General features: G+C 55.6%; 2 protein-coding genes across 2 annotated transcripts; one reads left to right on the top strand and one right to left on the bottom strand.

Annotated features, from left to right (window-relative positions):
- Positions 1-4,382: 4,382 nt before the first annotated feature.
- SETTUDRAFT_121226 (uncharacterized protein) lies at positions 4,383-7,322 on the top strand (the record flags this gene model as incomplete). Its single annotated transcript, XM_008031600.1, has 7 exons — positions 4,383-4,413; positions 4,471-4,597; positions 5,340-5,601; positions 5,691-6,127; positions 6,185-6,551; positions 6,604-6,716; positions 6,775-7,322. 7 exons carry the CDS (start codon positions 4,383-4,385, stop codon positions 7,025-7,027), a joined length of 1,590 nt encoding a protein of 529 aa, XP_008029791.1. The 3' UTR covers positions 7,028-7,322.
- A 2,000-nt stretch (positions 7,323-9,322) lies between these two features.
- On the bottom strand, positions 9,323-11,880 carry SETTUDRAFT_180945 (uncharacterized protein; the record flags this gene model as incomplete). The annotated part of the gene is made up of 2 exons (XM_008031599.1): positions 9,323-11,607; positions 11,825-11,880. 2 exons carry the CDS (start codon positions 11,878-11,880, stop codon positions 9,552-9,554), a joined length of 2,112 nt encoding a protein of 703 aa, XP_008029790.1. The 3' UTR covers positions 9,323-9,551.
- Between the last annotated feature and the right edge of the window lie 3,521 nt (positions 11,881-15,401).

Genomic DNA, 15,401 nt, shown 5'->3' with positions numbered 1-15,401 from the left:
AATAAGCAATTCGGACGACTGAGAGCCGGGCATGTCACTCAGCCAAAGCGATTGGGACAAAGGGGGGTGTGGTTGCTGCATGAATGTTTGGGGCGGTGTTTTTTTTTGTTCAGTCGTCCGAGGTCTTCCCCCTCCTCGCCGCCACCCCTGTGACGCGCCTTTTCCCGTATCCGAATACGTTGGGTTAGCTGGGTAGGGTACCCGCACTCCGTCACCGTAGTCGGCGATCATCCGCCTTTGAGATTCGCGAGCCGATCCATGTTACAGTAGCATAGCATACCTACATGGCAAAGAATACGGCGAACCCGGGGGGACGAGGTCCAAGAAAGTAGTGGAAGTGGGTAAAAAAGCTTCGCCCTGGGGCTGTGTGTGTGTGTGTGGGTGTGTGGGGGAACAATGGGCGTGTCGTGGGCTAGAACCACTTTTATTTTTTCTTTTCTTTCTTGGGGAGAAAGCCAAGTGCACGACACGCCAACCGGTTAAAGCGAGGTTGCTGATACGGGAAACCAACGGTAGACGCAACGCATAGTCGAGCAAAGGCACGAGAATGGCTGGAAGAGAGTGATCCGAAGCAACAATTGCTTGTCTCTCTTCTTGCTTGGGTGCATTCACATGCTTGTATCGAAAGCTTAGATTATGGAGCCCGCGGCGGAAGTCGGTGAGACTTGCGAGGTGGAAGAGATGGGCCGAAGCAAAGCCCCCCCTCCCCCTCGCAATTCCCCCAGTCTCTTTCCCCTCGGCGAGTGCGACGATGCGTGCTACAGATTTGGCAGTTATGGGAGACAGGGTAGGAGTAAGACGAAGAGAGAAAGTGGACACAGCCGTGGAAGCGATGCGCTAGAAGGCTGAGGTCCTTGGGCGGGCGGTGGCTTGCGGCGAACGATTGTGGCCATGTGCGTCAAAGTAGAAGCAGTGGACAGCTAGACATGGAGGAGGGTAGCTGGTAGTGTGGGTGTAGTGTAGTGTAGTGTAGTGCGGGTAAGTGTAGGAGGATTACTGGAAGCCATGGATTGGGGCTAGCGGAAGGGAGCACATCCGATGGCGTCGCTTCTGGAATCTGGCTGAGCGTCCAAGGTAAGCCGGGCAATTGGTGCGCGTGGTGGGCGGTGGTGAGCTGATTGTGAAACGGTGGATGGCATGCGGCGGCGAGGGACCCTGATGGACGCATAGTGCATGGTGTAGCCGTAGCCGTGAATGTACACCTAGTAGTGGTAGTGGTGGTAGTAGTAGTAGTAGTAGTAGTAGTAGTAGTAGCTACTTACACCACGCCACACAGGATAGTCGATGCTACTACACGCCGGGTGCCAGAGTGTCGGGAAGAATGCGAACAAGCCGACAGTGAGGCATGCCCCACCACCGACAAAGGCCTGGACGCCGTCCCACATTGCATGTGTGTGTATGCTGTATGCACACCGCACGTTGGTCTTACGCGCCCATCCAGCGAGTATTTTTTCCCCTCGCACGCATCCACGCATCCACGCATCTCAGCCCCACCGCAGCTTACGTCACGCGCCCGGTCAAAGCCGGCCACGCTGCCTCCCCCCCCCGGCGATAGCATGGCGCAGTTACAGTAGACGCGGAGACGTGGTAGTGTGTGTGTAGCTGCGACGAGTTCAAGGTGCGAGTGCGAGCACGAGTGCGACCAAGTGCTGGAGCTGGCTGGCCCGAGTATTGATTGGCTGGCGGCTGCGCGACTGGATGGTGTATAGTAATCATGTACTGTAAAGAGTACGTCATTCGCCCTCTGCTAACTCCCCGGAGATGCACCACGCTGCTATCGAGACTGAAGGGACGAGAAGTGAGCACAAGCAAAAAAGATTGGGAGCGGCTGCAAGTTGCGCCGTCGGGCCATGGCAGTAGTCGCGGCTAGTGCAGCCATGCAGCGTCGAGAACAGAGAGGGTCGAGAAAGAGGGAGAGACATGTCAACATGGCTAGGCCCTGCATAAGCACTGTCGACATGGTGTAGATGGGTAGATACATGGCAATAAGGTTCCTGAGGGCATGGGAGAGAGTCGACGATACGAGCGAGGCGTCGCATGGGGAAAGGCGGGCGCCGACTGAGTCTCTAGCCTCGACATCGCCAATCTGCCCGAGCATACTGCCCCCCAGCCGGCGACAGCTCCGTTCCAGGAAGTGCCTGGCTCCGCGCTCACGGGCTGACACACGGCGACGACGAGCATGACAAGAGTTTCACTGCCAGTGTACACCAGTGTCTCGCTGCCCCGCCCTGCCCTGCCCTGCTGTGCGGTGCTGTGTGTGCTGTGCTGTGCTGCACATACATGTACGGCCAAATGCTCGGTGGCCCAACCTTGGGTTCGCGTCTGGCAACGGGAAGCGCAGCAGAAGATGGTTAGAGCAATGTGCCCAAGGAAGCCTTGTCGAAGACGAGCCCGTACGCCATACATAGAGTTTTAGGGGTAGTACTGCCCAATCCGGCTAGCGCGCATACCCTCGCCATTCACACACCCGCACCCGCACCCACACCCACACACACCCTCGACAGCAACAGTAACCGGCCCCCCATCCAACTGCTTTGGGCGCATGCACCGCAGTCGGTCGTGCAAACGGCGCCCTGTCAATTGGCCGAAGCGACTCGATCGGTAATTATCCAGTAGCCACACACAGCCTCTGGTAACCCCAGCATCTGGCCAAGAACGATCTTCGCCGCCGTTTTTCTCACGCTGCTTGCCAAGGATATATCTAGGGTAGGATAGACGGAGGGGGGCGAGGGGACGGGGGGGCAGGGGACGGGGGACGGGGGACGGGGGGAAGAGGGGGGGAATGCGGAGGTTTTTGATGCAGTCTCGATGGAAGATGAACAGAAAAAGGTACCAAGGCGCACGCTCTCGACCGTCTTGCGGTAGCCCGGGCATGGCACGGCATGGCACGGCATGGCATGGCATGGCCCAGTCCAGTGGCGGGCTTGCGAGATAGAGACACAGCGAGAGAGAGAGAGAAAGAGAGACACTGAGAGACTGAGAGACCAGAGGCCTACTACTTAATGCACGGGAGGGAGCCCATGTTCCTGCAACACTGGCTACAAAGGCTCGGCCGCCCAAGGCGTCTTGTCTGCCAGGCTTGGTATAACGCCGGCCTCTTGCAGCCGAGCACAGCCATGGGATTGGTGGTGGACAAACTCAAAATCTACGTCATGCGCTACTGCACCTGGATGCTCCCACTCCCACTGGCACACATGGTTAGTTACCGCAGTGGCTGCTCGAGGCAGAGGGTGGAATCGCGCTTCAGTGAGGCGGCGTCGCCAGTGCCAGCAAGCTCTGCTGGGCTATCGGGCCGAATGCATATTACCGTGTCTGGCACCCATCCCCAGAGGGTACGGGGCGGGTGGGCGAGCACGAGAGAGGGCGAGGGCAAAAAGAGGCAAAAAGAGCGTCGTGGGCGTGTGGTCCGCCGTGCATGCAGCAGGGCAGCGAGGGCGTCGAACCTTTGTCCAGAAGCCGCATTCAGACGATCTGCCGCCCGTCGCTGCGCCAAGGGTGAAATGCAACGTGACGATCGCCGGGCGCGCTGGCCCAATTGCTCCTAGCTGCTACACCCAAGAAAAGGGTCCGATTTCCCACAACAGCCTTGATCGTGCGCATGGCGCGCCCCAGCCTGATCGCCCCAAAGGCCATGCCAGGCCATGCCATGCCACGCCACGCCATGCTCTGCCATGAGCCACGCCCAAAAAATAATAAGAACAATCATACATACTTGGATACACGCATACATACTACATACATACATACATATATACATACATACTACATACAGACATACAGGCATACATACATACATACATACATACATACATACATGTACTGTACGTGTGCTGTATGGACCTCGACGTCCAACGCCCACACACCACCACCACCACCACCACCACCACCTGCCGCACGTGGCCGCCCCTCTGCTGCTCGCCGTCGTCGCCCGTCGTCGCCGTCGAGCTCGTCGTCTTCCTCCGCCTCCGCCTCCGCAAGCTGGGGGCAGTATCTGTGAAGAGCGGCGCCTCTAGCCTAGCCGGCCTCTGCAGTCGCCTAACCCGATTCCCCACGGTCGTTTAACTGTGTGGTGCGCTAGACCACTAGGTCCAACTGCATCCGCAGCCTGGTGTTTAGGTGGCCGACGCCTTTGAAACTTCGTTCCAGCTGTATGTCCTTGTCAGCAGTTCCGCATAGGAGTTTGCCGGCCACTAAAGGAACCACAGCCCCCCCCCTCCCCACCCCCCCCAGCACACGATATACAGACTTAATGCCCGATGTGCATTGCGGATCTTTCCACATGAACACCGTACAAACCTTTCTTCTCCACCACCCTACTCCGACATAGCTCCTTCTGCTCAAAGCCTCCACACACACACACGCACCGAGACATGCTCGCATTCATGCCTGCACAACCCTCGACTTCTTCTCCGGGTACGTCGGCAATCTCACGCCCTCGTCATGGCCGGCCAGGCTAACGTGCCGCTGCAGGAATAAGTTACTGGTATGGCAGCGCCAGTCTGCCAGACGCCCTAGAAGCCCTTCCACACGCCGCCTCCAATCCACGTCTGATGCGCCGGTCCTCGGATGCTGCTGCACAGGCGAGTGGCATTCAAATGTGAGTATATTCACCCGTCTTTTTTTTTCGTTGCATGATCCCGAGGTCCCCACCGGCATGTATGCGGCAGAAGGCAGCCCATTGCTCTGCTTCGGACCGGTCTCCCACACCCCGACCGCCTCGTCTGCCATACCTGGACCTCTCAACACTGGGCCTGCCCACGGCCACAGCGACGGCTACACCAACACCAACACTCGGTCCAGAGGTTTGCATGCCCATCGCTCGACACCAGCCGTCACAGCCAAAAGCAGGAAGCCCGCCCGTCCGCCCGCCCGCCCAAGGAACCGTCACGATCCGGACATGCCAAGTCGTGTGCGGGAATCGCGAAGCACTGTTTGAACGATCTTGCTTGGTTTTGGGAAAGGATCTGCGGTGCATCTTACGTCCTCGCGTCGTTGGCTGTCTCCGGCAACTCACTTGAGACGGAAGGAAAAAAAAAGCCACCTCGATTGCAAAAGGGCCCAGATTACCGCAAAGGCGAATTTGATAAACCCGCCGCTTTCGTGGTCAGCATGACACGTCCATGTCTCCATTTCCAAGGATATCCATCGGCAATCGTTTCGGGATACGAGATCTGGGCAGCGTGCGCGGGGTCCAAAGCACCCTCTCCAGACACGCCTATCGACTCCAGACTTGACCAGACCAAAGCGCCCGGCGGAATGCGCGCTGCGACCAGACCTCAGAGGCACATATTGCTGCATCTTTTGCCAGACAGAACACGAGTTTGCTGACGAGTCATTAGCCAAGAGTCGTCGGAATGGGACGACAGCCACATCCCACTTCACCTCGACAACGCCCAAACCAATCTTGTGATTCGCCCGCCGGTCGCCTCGCCCGCCGCCAATCATAAGGCTCCGCTGGCGCCCAAGCAGGGCCTTGGCGGCGCCCTTGCCAATGCTCGCGGACAGCATCAATCGCCCATTGCCGGCACATATGCCCTGCGCACCCCTCGCGGCAAGATTACCTCGATAGCATGCGAGAGCTGCAGGAAGCGAAAGTCCAAGGTTGGTCTTCCCCCCCCCTCCCCTCCCCCCACCTCCTCGTCGTGTCCGAATCAAAGCTGACCAGAGCTCCCCCCTTGCTCCCCATCCAGTGCGACGGCGTGAGACCAAAATGCAACACCTGCCAGTCCAAGAACCTCACGTGTGTGTACGACGTGGCCGAGGATGGCAAGACAACGACCCAGCTGCGCGCCCACGTGCGCCGCCTGGCCAAGGAGCTCGAGGACATCAAGTCGGTCATTTCGCTGCTCGCCATGGCTCCCAACCGCGCCTCGGCCGCCACCTGGGCCGCCGAGATTGAGAAGAACGGCTTTGCCCACCATTCGGCCGACGACATCAAGAAGGCCCTGTCGAGTGGCTCCGCCCGAGACTCGCATGAGCCGCGTCTGGCAAGCAGCCACGACTCGCTGGGACAGGCGTCCAGTCTTGCCGAGGGCGACTCGTATGGAACTCCGGGCAGCGAGGCCTTTGCTGGCACCGCCCACCACATGGGCACTTCGTCGTACGGCGAATCCTCTCGGGACGAAAGGTACTTTTGAATCGCCCTGGCCGCACTCCCATCCAAGACACTGACATGCATTCCAAGTCGAGAACAGAGCCATTCTTCGCTGGCCTTTTCGCACGATGCCCCCCAAGTTGACCCCGCCGTATCCATGAACCCATCCCCACTGAACATGGACATGACTGCCGCCGCCGACCCGCTGAGCAAGTTTGGCTTTGACTGCGCCTTTTACCGGAGGACCAAGCGAGACCTGCTTGCCAATGGATGGAGCGAATCACAAATCTTTGGCAGATCCGAGATTGATGTCGACACGCTTTTGCTGGGCTTCATGGATCCCCAGGATGCGCAGCCAGTCTCGACGTGGTGTGCCAAGACCTGCAACAGGGTGCTGCCCACAGCCTCTTTTCCCATCAGGCTTGCCTCTACGTGGGTTTTGACAAAGATGGTGCGGGTAGGTGCTGCGCTTTCGGTGCCCGCATACGGTGACTAACCACAGCCGCTAGTATCTCATTTGGCCCACTGCCGAAAACCTGAATGCCGGCCCGGATTGGTTGATGCCGCCAGTAGCAAGGCAGGAGACGTCGCCCTACGACCTGTTCATCGACATGATTCCATGGTATGTTTCCATGCTCTTTCCTCGTCATGGCCATTTTCCCAGACTAACGTCCTATCAGGCCTCAGGTGCGACAGTTCCTTTACCAGTACCCCCAGAAATACTCGGTCACCAGCTTCGTCGGCTTGATCGGCATCACGTGGCCGCACGCAGACGACGCGTGCCACTACTGGGACATTGAGTCGGGATACACTCGAATAACTCCTCTCTTTGAAAGCACAATCGCCGACTTGAACAACTGGACCATGGATCCCAAGATTCTTGAAGTCATGCCTCAGCTCGAAGGCCACATTCCACTCAGGCCCGTCTCGTAGGCATGCCGCAGTCGTTTTGGTCCGTTTGCGTTGCGTTTCCCGGCGTTTGGCTCCAAGACGGAAGTGGCGCAACCAAGTCTGGTTGTCTTGACGTCCCCATGTACCAGCGCCTGTTGTATATCATTAACTGTCTGCATTCGTTAGTCATTCCGCTGCATTGCTGGCTACGAAAATCAGTCGCACTGAGGAGCCTGTGGATTTGCATATTGTCAAGGCGTTTGGGAGCAGAGAGGGTTCTTTCTAATGTTTTCTCGGGGTTCAGTGGTAGACAGGAATCAAATGACAGAATTGCCAACATACCTGGGAGCCAAGTGCATACATGCATGCAAAAGCTACGCTGCAAGGCATGTCAGCCCTTGGACACTGCATGGCAGCAACAGCGGCAGGCCCTCTCTATAACAACGGCACGCTTCCGATCCTGCGGGCTCGTCTCTAGCGCAAGGCTCCACCTGAGGCCATTAGATGCTGGCCGCCCTTTGGTATCCACTTCGGTATGTGTGATGCCAAGACCACACCGGAAGAGGCCTCCCGACGCGCCGATCGGAGAAGATCGTCTGATTGTGCAAACCAACCATCCCGCCGCCATGTTAATCAACAGCCGGCTCCAGCGTCCAAACACTCTGTGCTGTCATTCCTTCCTTCTGTCTTTCCTTCTCGCGGCTACGGGTGTGACTGAATATGCATCGCCCGCAAGTCCTGCATGTGGCTTTAAGGGCTTGCAGCGCTGCTAGCAACCACGGCCATGAAGCTAATTCAAACAAGCTGCTGGGCATGGATCGACCGCCCTGCCCTGGCGCCGGGCTCGACGCTTCCTTTCCGGGTAATTCACATCAAGGACCAGCCGTGGGCATGGCGAGTTTTATGGGCGTTGCTCCCCACGCGCAGAGCCGACCCACTACCATCGATCCACTTTCCCTTGGTAGCGCCTGTGTAGTGTAAGACATTGGGGGGCATGCACCTATCCGACATGGTATATTTTCGGAAGCGGCAATGTCGGATTGGGGGGGGGGAGGGGGGCACAGTCTGGGAATAATGGCCCTGTTTCGAGACGACCGGTATCCGCGGAAAGGACCTGGGGGGGTGGGCAGCCATGGCCAGGCAAACGCGTCCTGCCGCTTTCGTCTCGAGACGTCCATGGGCATTTCCCTACTCTGAGCTAGCTTCGGAGCTATTCGAGGCACGATCCGACATGCACTGCTGGCCAGTCGAGCAGCAACTAGCCTGCATTGTTGGAAAAAAAAAGGTGGAATGGTTTGTATATCGACGGAAGGTAAGGCGAAGTTGGGTGTGTTAATCTTGCATCTAGCGTAACAATCTGCCTGGAAGAAAAGAAAAGAAAGAGAAGCAAGAAAAAAAAGCCCGTCCTTGCGCAGCGGTTTTGGACGGGCAGGGTTCATATGTAAAAAATGGTCTTGACCCCCAGGCGTAGGGCCAAATACGAGTGTTTTCTTACCAAGACGGCCATTTAACAGGCAGCCCAAGAACACCGAGTACCAATCAACACGCAACGCATCCGCTTCCGAGGCGTCAGCCAGAGAAGAAACTGTTCCTGTTTGTAGGTCACAGTGCATGACCGGGTGCCTGACATGGGCATGCCACGGCATCTGGATCGAATCGAGCATCTCGGGTGTTTTGGCCGATTGGTTTCGTTCGCCATCGGTTGCATAGCACCAACTTCGGTCATGCTTATGCTTATGCGCGAACCTCAAATCGCATTTTGCGACGCACATCCTACGGGCCCCAGGCTGCACGTCATGCCTCGGGCCTCGCTCCATTATTAGGCTGTGGGTATGCCCACTTATGTTCCGCATTTCGACGTGCGGGTCCCCTTCCCCCCCTACCTACGCTACGCTACATGGCATCGTGTTTCATTTGCCAGACTTCCAGCCGCCATTTCGCATCAGTCATCAGCCATTATCAAAATCTTTCCCTCCGTCTTCCGAACCATGTACCAGGGCATGCGCAAAAAATAGAAATAGTATTAGAGAAGCTTGGAAAATGGCCTACTCGATCTTCTGGGCAAAAACCCACCAGCAATCCTTTGAGGATTTCGGTGACGCTTCGCTGAAGTCCGCGGATCCTATCAGTGTAGCACAGCCCGTGCGCATGTATGTAATGTTATGCTACGACTTGTCGCTTCAGATCCTGAAAAAAGCATGGCCATCAAAACTGGTATATTGTACAAGAACGAACCGGCTCCTCACCAGCGTTACTCATTCTCACGCCTGGAATGAAGGCCATGTAAGTTGAGAGCAACATATGGAAATGCCTGTTACATACTAAGCGCAAAACAAGCTAGTACTGGTACATTTACGAGTACCTGTCCTTCCTCGACGCGAGACCAAACAAGCCTCTCATTGTTTTGAATACCGTACAAAGCATGGGGAATCCGCCCTCGGGTATCATAAAGCGACTGTCGCTGGATCTGGTAAATGGTACAAAAGGGGTATCGTAAGGGGGGTTTTACAAAGGAAATTTATCCCTGGTGACGACAGACTGAAATAGGCTGCATACGCCATGACAATCAAAACAGATTGTCCACGGACACTGCTCGCCCATCAACTCCCGCGCCGACCAGGTGTCCACAGGGTCTCCAGGTGGCGGCAAGCCCGTCGTGAGTGTTATCTGCAGCCCTACAGCCAGCCACAGCCTCCATCTCGGTCATCCATGCATTCTGCCTCACCACCCATCTTTGCGGCCTCAATTCATAGGTAATGTTGCTACCCACGTGGCCGACGTAGGACCCAAACACCTTGTTCACACAGACCTCGCCCTCCGGGTCGATCACGCGGACCGCCATGCCGGGCTCCTTTCTCGCGGCCAGAATGCGGGATTGTGCCGCGAGACGCGATCTCATTGGGCCCAGGATGGCATCGGGCGTCGAAGGGCTGAACACGGGCGAGTCGACGACCGAATCGACGCGGGCCGTTGACATGCCGGTGCAGATGGACGCCCCGTCTCCGTGAGACGAGCCGGAGATGAGCTCTTCGGATAGTTTGACCATGTCCGACTGGAGCAGTGCTGAACTGAGCGGCCGGCACAGCGACTGAATGGTGCCCTGGGGATCGTGCGGTATGCGGATGGAGCTGAGCAGTGGGAAGCCGTTGTTCCTGATGCTGGCCGCGAGGATGTACGTGCCCACGCAGCAGCTCAGTTCCAAGTTTTCCGAAGCCGGAGCCTGGGATTCCGGATATTCTCCAGACGACAGAAACGTCAACGCGGGGAGTGGACTGTCTTCGGACCGGAGCTCCCAGTGGAGGTAGCGGAGCGATGGCGAATGAAAGGTAGGTGTCAGATGGTTTCCGGGGAGTGTGGGTGCTTTGTCCTGGACCAAAGAGAACTCTTCTAGGCCTGCTAGATGGGCGGAGAAAATATCGGCGAGTGTGAGTACACTCCGGATTTCCAGGTTGATGAGCGAGAGTTTTTGAAGCGCGACTGCCTGCGGCGAAGTCACAAAGCGACTGATGCCCTTCTCCGTGACGCCCGGGAGGTTCTCGAGACGGAGGCTGCGCAGGTTTGCGGGCAGGGCGTTCAGAACAAGATTAGTAAACGAACTCGCCGGGAGTCCGCTGATGGACAGATGGGACAGCTGCGGGAAGCTGCGCAGGGTGCCGACAATGGCTCGAAAGTTGAGGTGGGACAAGTTGTTTCCTGCTCCCTGGTGCAGGACCAGCGTCGACAACATGGGGTGGTTTGAATTCAGGCTCAGGAAGTGCTCCGTGGGATCGCATTCGGCAATGTACAGGCCCCGCATCTCATGCTCGTCCTCGTCGTTGACGTCGTGGTCGGCATCGCCCAGCATCCACGCCCGCTCCCGCAGATTCGGCCGTGTCGACAGCGCATGCGAGAGACGATCAAACGCCGCTGAAAACGGCACGTGGAAACCAACAAGGCGCTCCAGACGCGGACACGCCATGACCAGCGAGGCCACGAGATTCACAATCTCCTCCTGCTCAATCGTCGCGTCGTGGTACAGCGTCTGGAAGTCGGATACATGCAGCTCCTTGACCATGTCCGCCAGCATGCTGTTCTCGCGGAGCGTCCGTCGAAGCAGCTTCAGGCGGCTGGTTCCGTTGATTTTCAGCCGCGGATACGCTGCTGCTCGCTCGGACGTGTTGGCCAGCACCAGCACCTTGCGGTACAGGACTGCGGTTGCGGCCTCGCCCCACGCACGGCTGGCCAGCGACAGACTGTGCAGGTTGTCGAGATAGCATGACGCACACGCTTGGTCCTGGTCCAGGTGAAGCTGTTCCAGCTGTGCAACAATACAATCAAAGACTTCTCTCGGCGTCTTTTTGTATACGTGCGTGGGCAGCTTGCGCCCCTCGTACAGTCGAGTCCATGGCACAACGCTCCTCCCACAATCGGATTCCCACCTTGCGTCGACGCCGTGTGGATATGCTCTCCGGTCACGGTCGTACAGCGTTTCTGTCGTATGGAATGCGGTTAGGGTTCTGGTGCTGCTGCTCGTCGACGGCTTGGGTGTCCGTGTGACGACCCGTGGAACTGACACCGAGCGTAGTCTACCCGACGCAAGTCTCTTCAGGCCTCCAATGGTGCGTGGCCGCGACGATTCAAATCTGGGGGAGGTGATGTCAGTGGTTTTTGTTCGAGAAATTGTAACAACCACCACTACTACCACAATTCACCATCACCAAGCCTGATGGCTAATGCGCCACCGAATGCGCCACCGGAGTTTTTTTTTCATCCCATTTCACCATACCACCTTTTTTTCTTCTCCTTTTTTCCCCCTGTGATTCGAAAATCCAGTACCTCCCCTATTATTGCACGACTTACATGTCTTCGGACTCTCGCTCTGGTTTGTCCTTGCGAGATTTGGATAGCCGGAACATTATGCCGTTTCCTCGTTGCTTGCTTGCTTGGGGTAGTGGTAATTGCACGTCAATGCAAAGAAAAACAAATCAAACAAAGAAACAAAAATAAATAAATAAAAAGGGCAGTCGTCGAATGAGGGGGGGCGTATAATAGCTCAGTGGCTATGGATGGTCCTGAGGCGACGGCATGGGGGGAAGAGAGAGCAGGATCCGGGATGTCCGCGCAAGAGATGGCGCGAAACATGGCTATGTTCCGGGGGTCCTGCCTCACCGGCGCTCATATATTCACCAGGCACACACACACACACAGACAGACAAACCAGGCACACACAGGCACACTTCTAAAACGCCCCACGAAGGACTTTGTTCAGCACGGCCCTCTTACTTTCTGGAACCTGCAGGCATAATGCCGTCAACCGCCAAACAAGACGACGCGAGCACGAGTCATCGTGCGTGGGCGTGGCTAGCGAACTAACTACCACTACCCGTCCTAGGGGGACGAACCGTGACGCCGGCCCCAAGAAAATGGACGAGGCGTAACGCCGCCAGTCGCCCTACCTTTTACCGGGACCTGGCCAATGGTCCGCATGAGCAACCATCCGTACGTTTAAAAACTGACGAGTCATGGGCTTTCGATCCCCTTTGAACGCGTTTCTTCCTTGCCTTCCATTTGGCCGAAGTCCAAGTCCAAGTGTGTTTGTCTGGCTCGCCCTTGAAGGGGGGCTGGCGGCGTATTTGTGTGTGTGCAAAAGCCCATTCCATCCAGATACATTACAGTACGTATAAGCTGAGGGGGGCATCCATCATACATAAGCATCACACATCACACATCATACTTTATTCCCTTTTCCCTTTTTTTTCCCTTTTTCCTTCGCCGGCACACGGCGGGACGCGGGCAATCCCGAAAAGAAAAAGGACCGTCACCGCCGCCGCCGTCATCTCCCCCCCCAACTAACCAGAAAATCCCCCCCCCTTCCTTCCCCCGGATGCAGAAGAAGCTTTTTATTTTATTTTATCGGTCCCAGAGTAGCGGGGTCCTTTCTGATCTTCATCTTGTTCGTATTCTTGTTGGGATGTTGTTTTGGTTTCCTTCATTTTTTTCTTCATAGGGGGGAGAGGGTAGGGGAGGAAGAGGCTTCAGTTGGTATACTGACTTACTTTACTTACCTAAACTTTGGTGTGTGTGTGTGTGCCCTGTGTGTGTTAACACACACACACACGCACGCACGCACCTCTAAACCCCAATTAAGTAGTGGGTGGTAGGTAGGTGGGGCATAAAAGACAAGATATGTCCGAGCGCCTGCGATTGGCGAGAAGAAGGGGGTGTGCAGGGAGGGGGGGGTGGACCCGAGGAATTGGGGATTTGCACAAAAAAAAAGAGAGAGGCCCAAGACACATATACACGAAGAGAGACAGATAGACAGAACGGATTATGGATCGCCATCCAGGGGGGGGGGAGGGGTGGTTCATGTCGGGTCGGAAATGGTCTTGACCCTTTGACGGTTCCCCCCCCCTCCCCCACTCCCCTTCAGCCTCAGCTCGCCACTTTGGGGCGGAGAATGCGCTTTCCAAACGACCATGAGCAAGATTCTGACTTGGATTTTGGGCGTATCCCTGTGCCTGTACCTATATCCCTGTGCCAAAGAAGAAAAAAACACACACACAAGCCGGGTGAGGGTGTGAGAGGGAAAAGCGAAAAAAAGCCCCCTGCTACTTCCACCTACACTTTTTTCCAAACGACGACACATGCCGCACGTTTACCCGGTTCCTGCAACACAAGGGGTTTGCGGTCCCCCTCTTCATTCTCTCTCTCTCTCTCTCTCTCTCTTTTTTTTTTCTCGGGCCCCGGATGCAAGTCATGTTTGGAGAGACGGACTGGCAGGTAAGCTTTGCAACCCACTTTTTTTCTGTTTGACAAATCGCCGCACAGATGACGGGAAAAAACCAAACAGGAAGGTAACCTAGTATTATTCTGGCTCACCCCTCGGTTCATGTTGGATGTGGTTTTTTGCGAATGAGGCGGCGGCGGCGGCAGGCGAGCGGGCGGGCGAGAGGCGGGCGAGCGAGCGAGTCCAGCTCCAGTCCCAAGCGCCTTTCCCGCTCCCGATGGATGGATGGATGGCAATGTGTGTGTGTGTGTATGTGTGCAATGTGATGTAGCATTTGGAGGGGGGTAGTATGGTATGGTATGGTGGTATAATGGGCATCATGATGTGTAACAACACCATGAACAACGGATGATAAGAAAGAAAGAACGATAAAAAAAAGGGGGGGATGGGGGATGCAATGCAATGCAATGCAAATATTTCGAAACGCGATTTAAGTGCGGCGGGTATGTATGTATACAGCCTTTTTCATCCAAGGATTACAAGAACGAAAGGAAGAAAGGAAGGAAGAAAAAGAGAGAAAGAGAGAAAGAGAGAGGAGGGGGTAAGTTGGTATCTTTGTGTGTTTTCCCTACGTAGGTAAAAATTTTCCGTCAAATATTACAAGTACAAAAGCCCAAGTACGTACGTATTGGGGTGTTTTTTTTTTGCGTCTAGGATAGATGGAAAGTCTGGAATTCCTCCTCCTCTTCTTCTTCTTTTTTTCTTATCTTTTTTTCGGCATAAAATCGAGGTAAAAGCAGTGGTGAAATAAGCCTGTGTATGTGTGTATTATAGATGCACGCAGAAAAAAAAAGAGCTGGGCATCCGGTGAAGAAAGGTGCAGTCTGACTTGACCGACTGAGTGGGTGAGTGAGCGGAAGTAAGAATGGTGAAACCTTTCGAGTAAGAAAAAAAAATCGAAAATAAAATAACCCCAAAACCGGGGATTCGGGGGGACTAGGGTATGGGGGGGGGAAGTGTATAATGTAATGTATCCCAACTTACACTTATACTTGTACTGTACATACACATATGTATACATAAACATATATCACACAAAACAATTAACAAATATAGGCCTGGGTTTTCACCCTTCTCTTCATCTCTCCATCTCTCTCTCAAACACACACACACACACACACACACCACCCAAGTCGCAACATCTGAAACGCGGCTACAGCGCCGTTTAGCTACATAAGTAAGCAAAAAAAAAATTAAAATGGCGTGCCGCATACTTGCACTTGCGTTGCATCTTCCCCCTTCTTCTTCTTCCCTGGACCTGGTCTGACAGCGGGTTGCAAGGAAGGGGGTGCGGGCTCCTGGTCGGCGGTTTTATGTACGGCCTTGTTGTGGTGCGTGGTGACGGGGGCGGGGGGTGGCGCCCCCACATGTGTGTATGTGTGTGTGTCTGGGGGGAGCGAGAGAAGGAGAGAGAGGGAATGGTGGAAACAAGGCTGTGTGGAGGGAGAGGAAAGTGGAGGAGTGTGCAACACCCACACACGTACCACATACATGCGCAACTAAGTATTAAGGGGTACTATAACGATAAATATCCCTCTCTCTCTCTCTCTGTGTGTGTGTGTGTTTCCGATACCTCCCCCAAGCCACAGTGTGGCATCTGCAAGTCACCCCCCTCACCCCTCAACCCCCCCCCTCCCCACCTAAGCCTCC

The sequence above is a fragment of the Exserohilum turcica genome (assembly GCF_000359705.1).
Source record: "Exserohilum turcica Et28A unplaced genomic scaffold SETTUscaffold_6, whole genome shotgun sequence".
Taxonomy (NCBI): domain Eukaryota; kingdom Fungi; phylum Ascomycota; class Dothideomycetes; order Pleosporales; family Pleosporaceae; genus Exserohilum; species Exserohilum turcicum.
The sequence above is the reverse complement of the archived record's forward strand: the minus strand, read 5'-3'. Positions and strand labels throughout refer to the sequence as shown.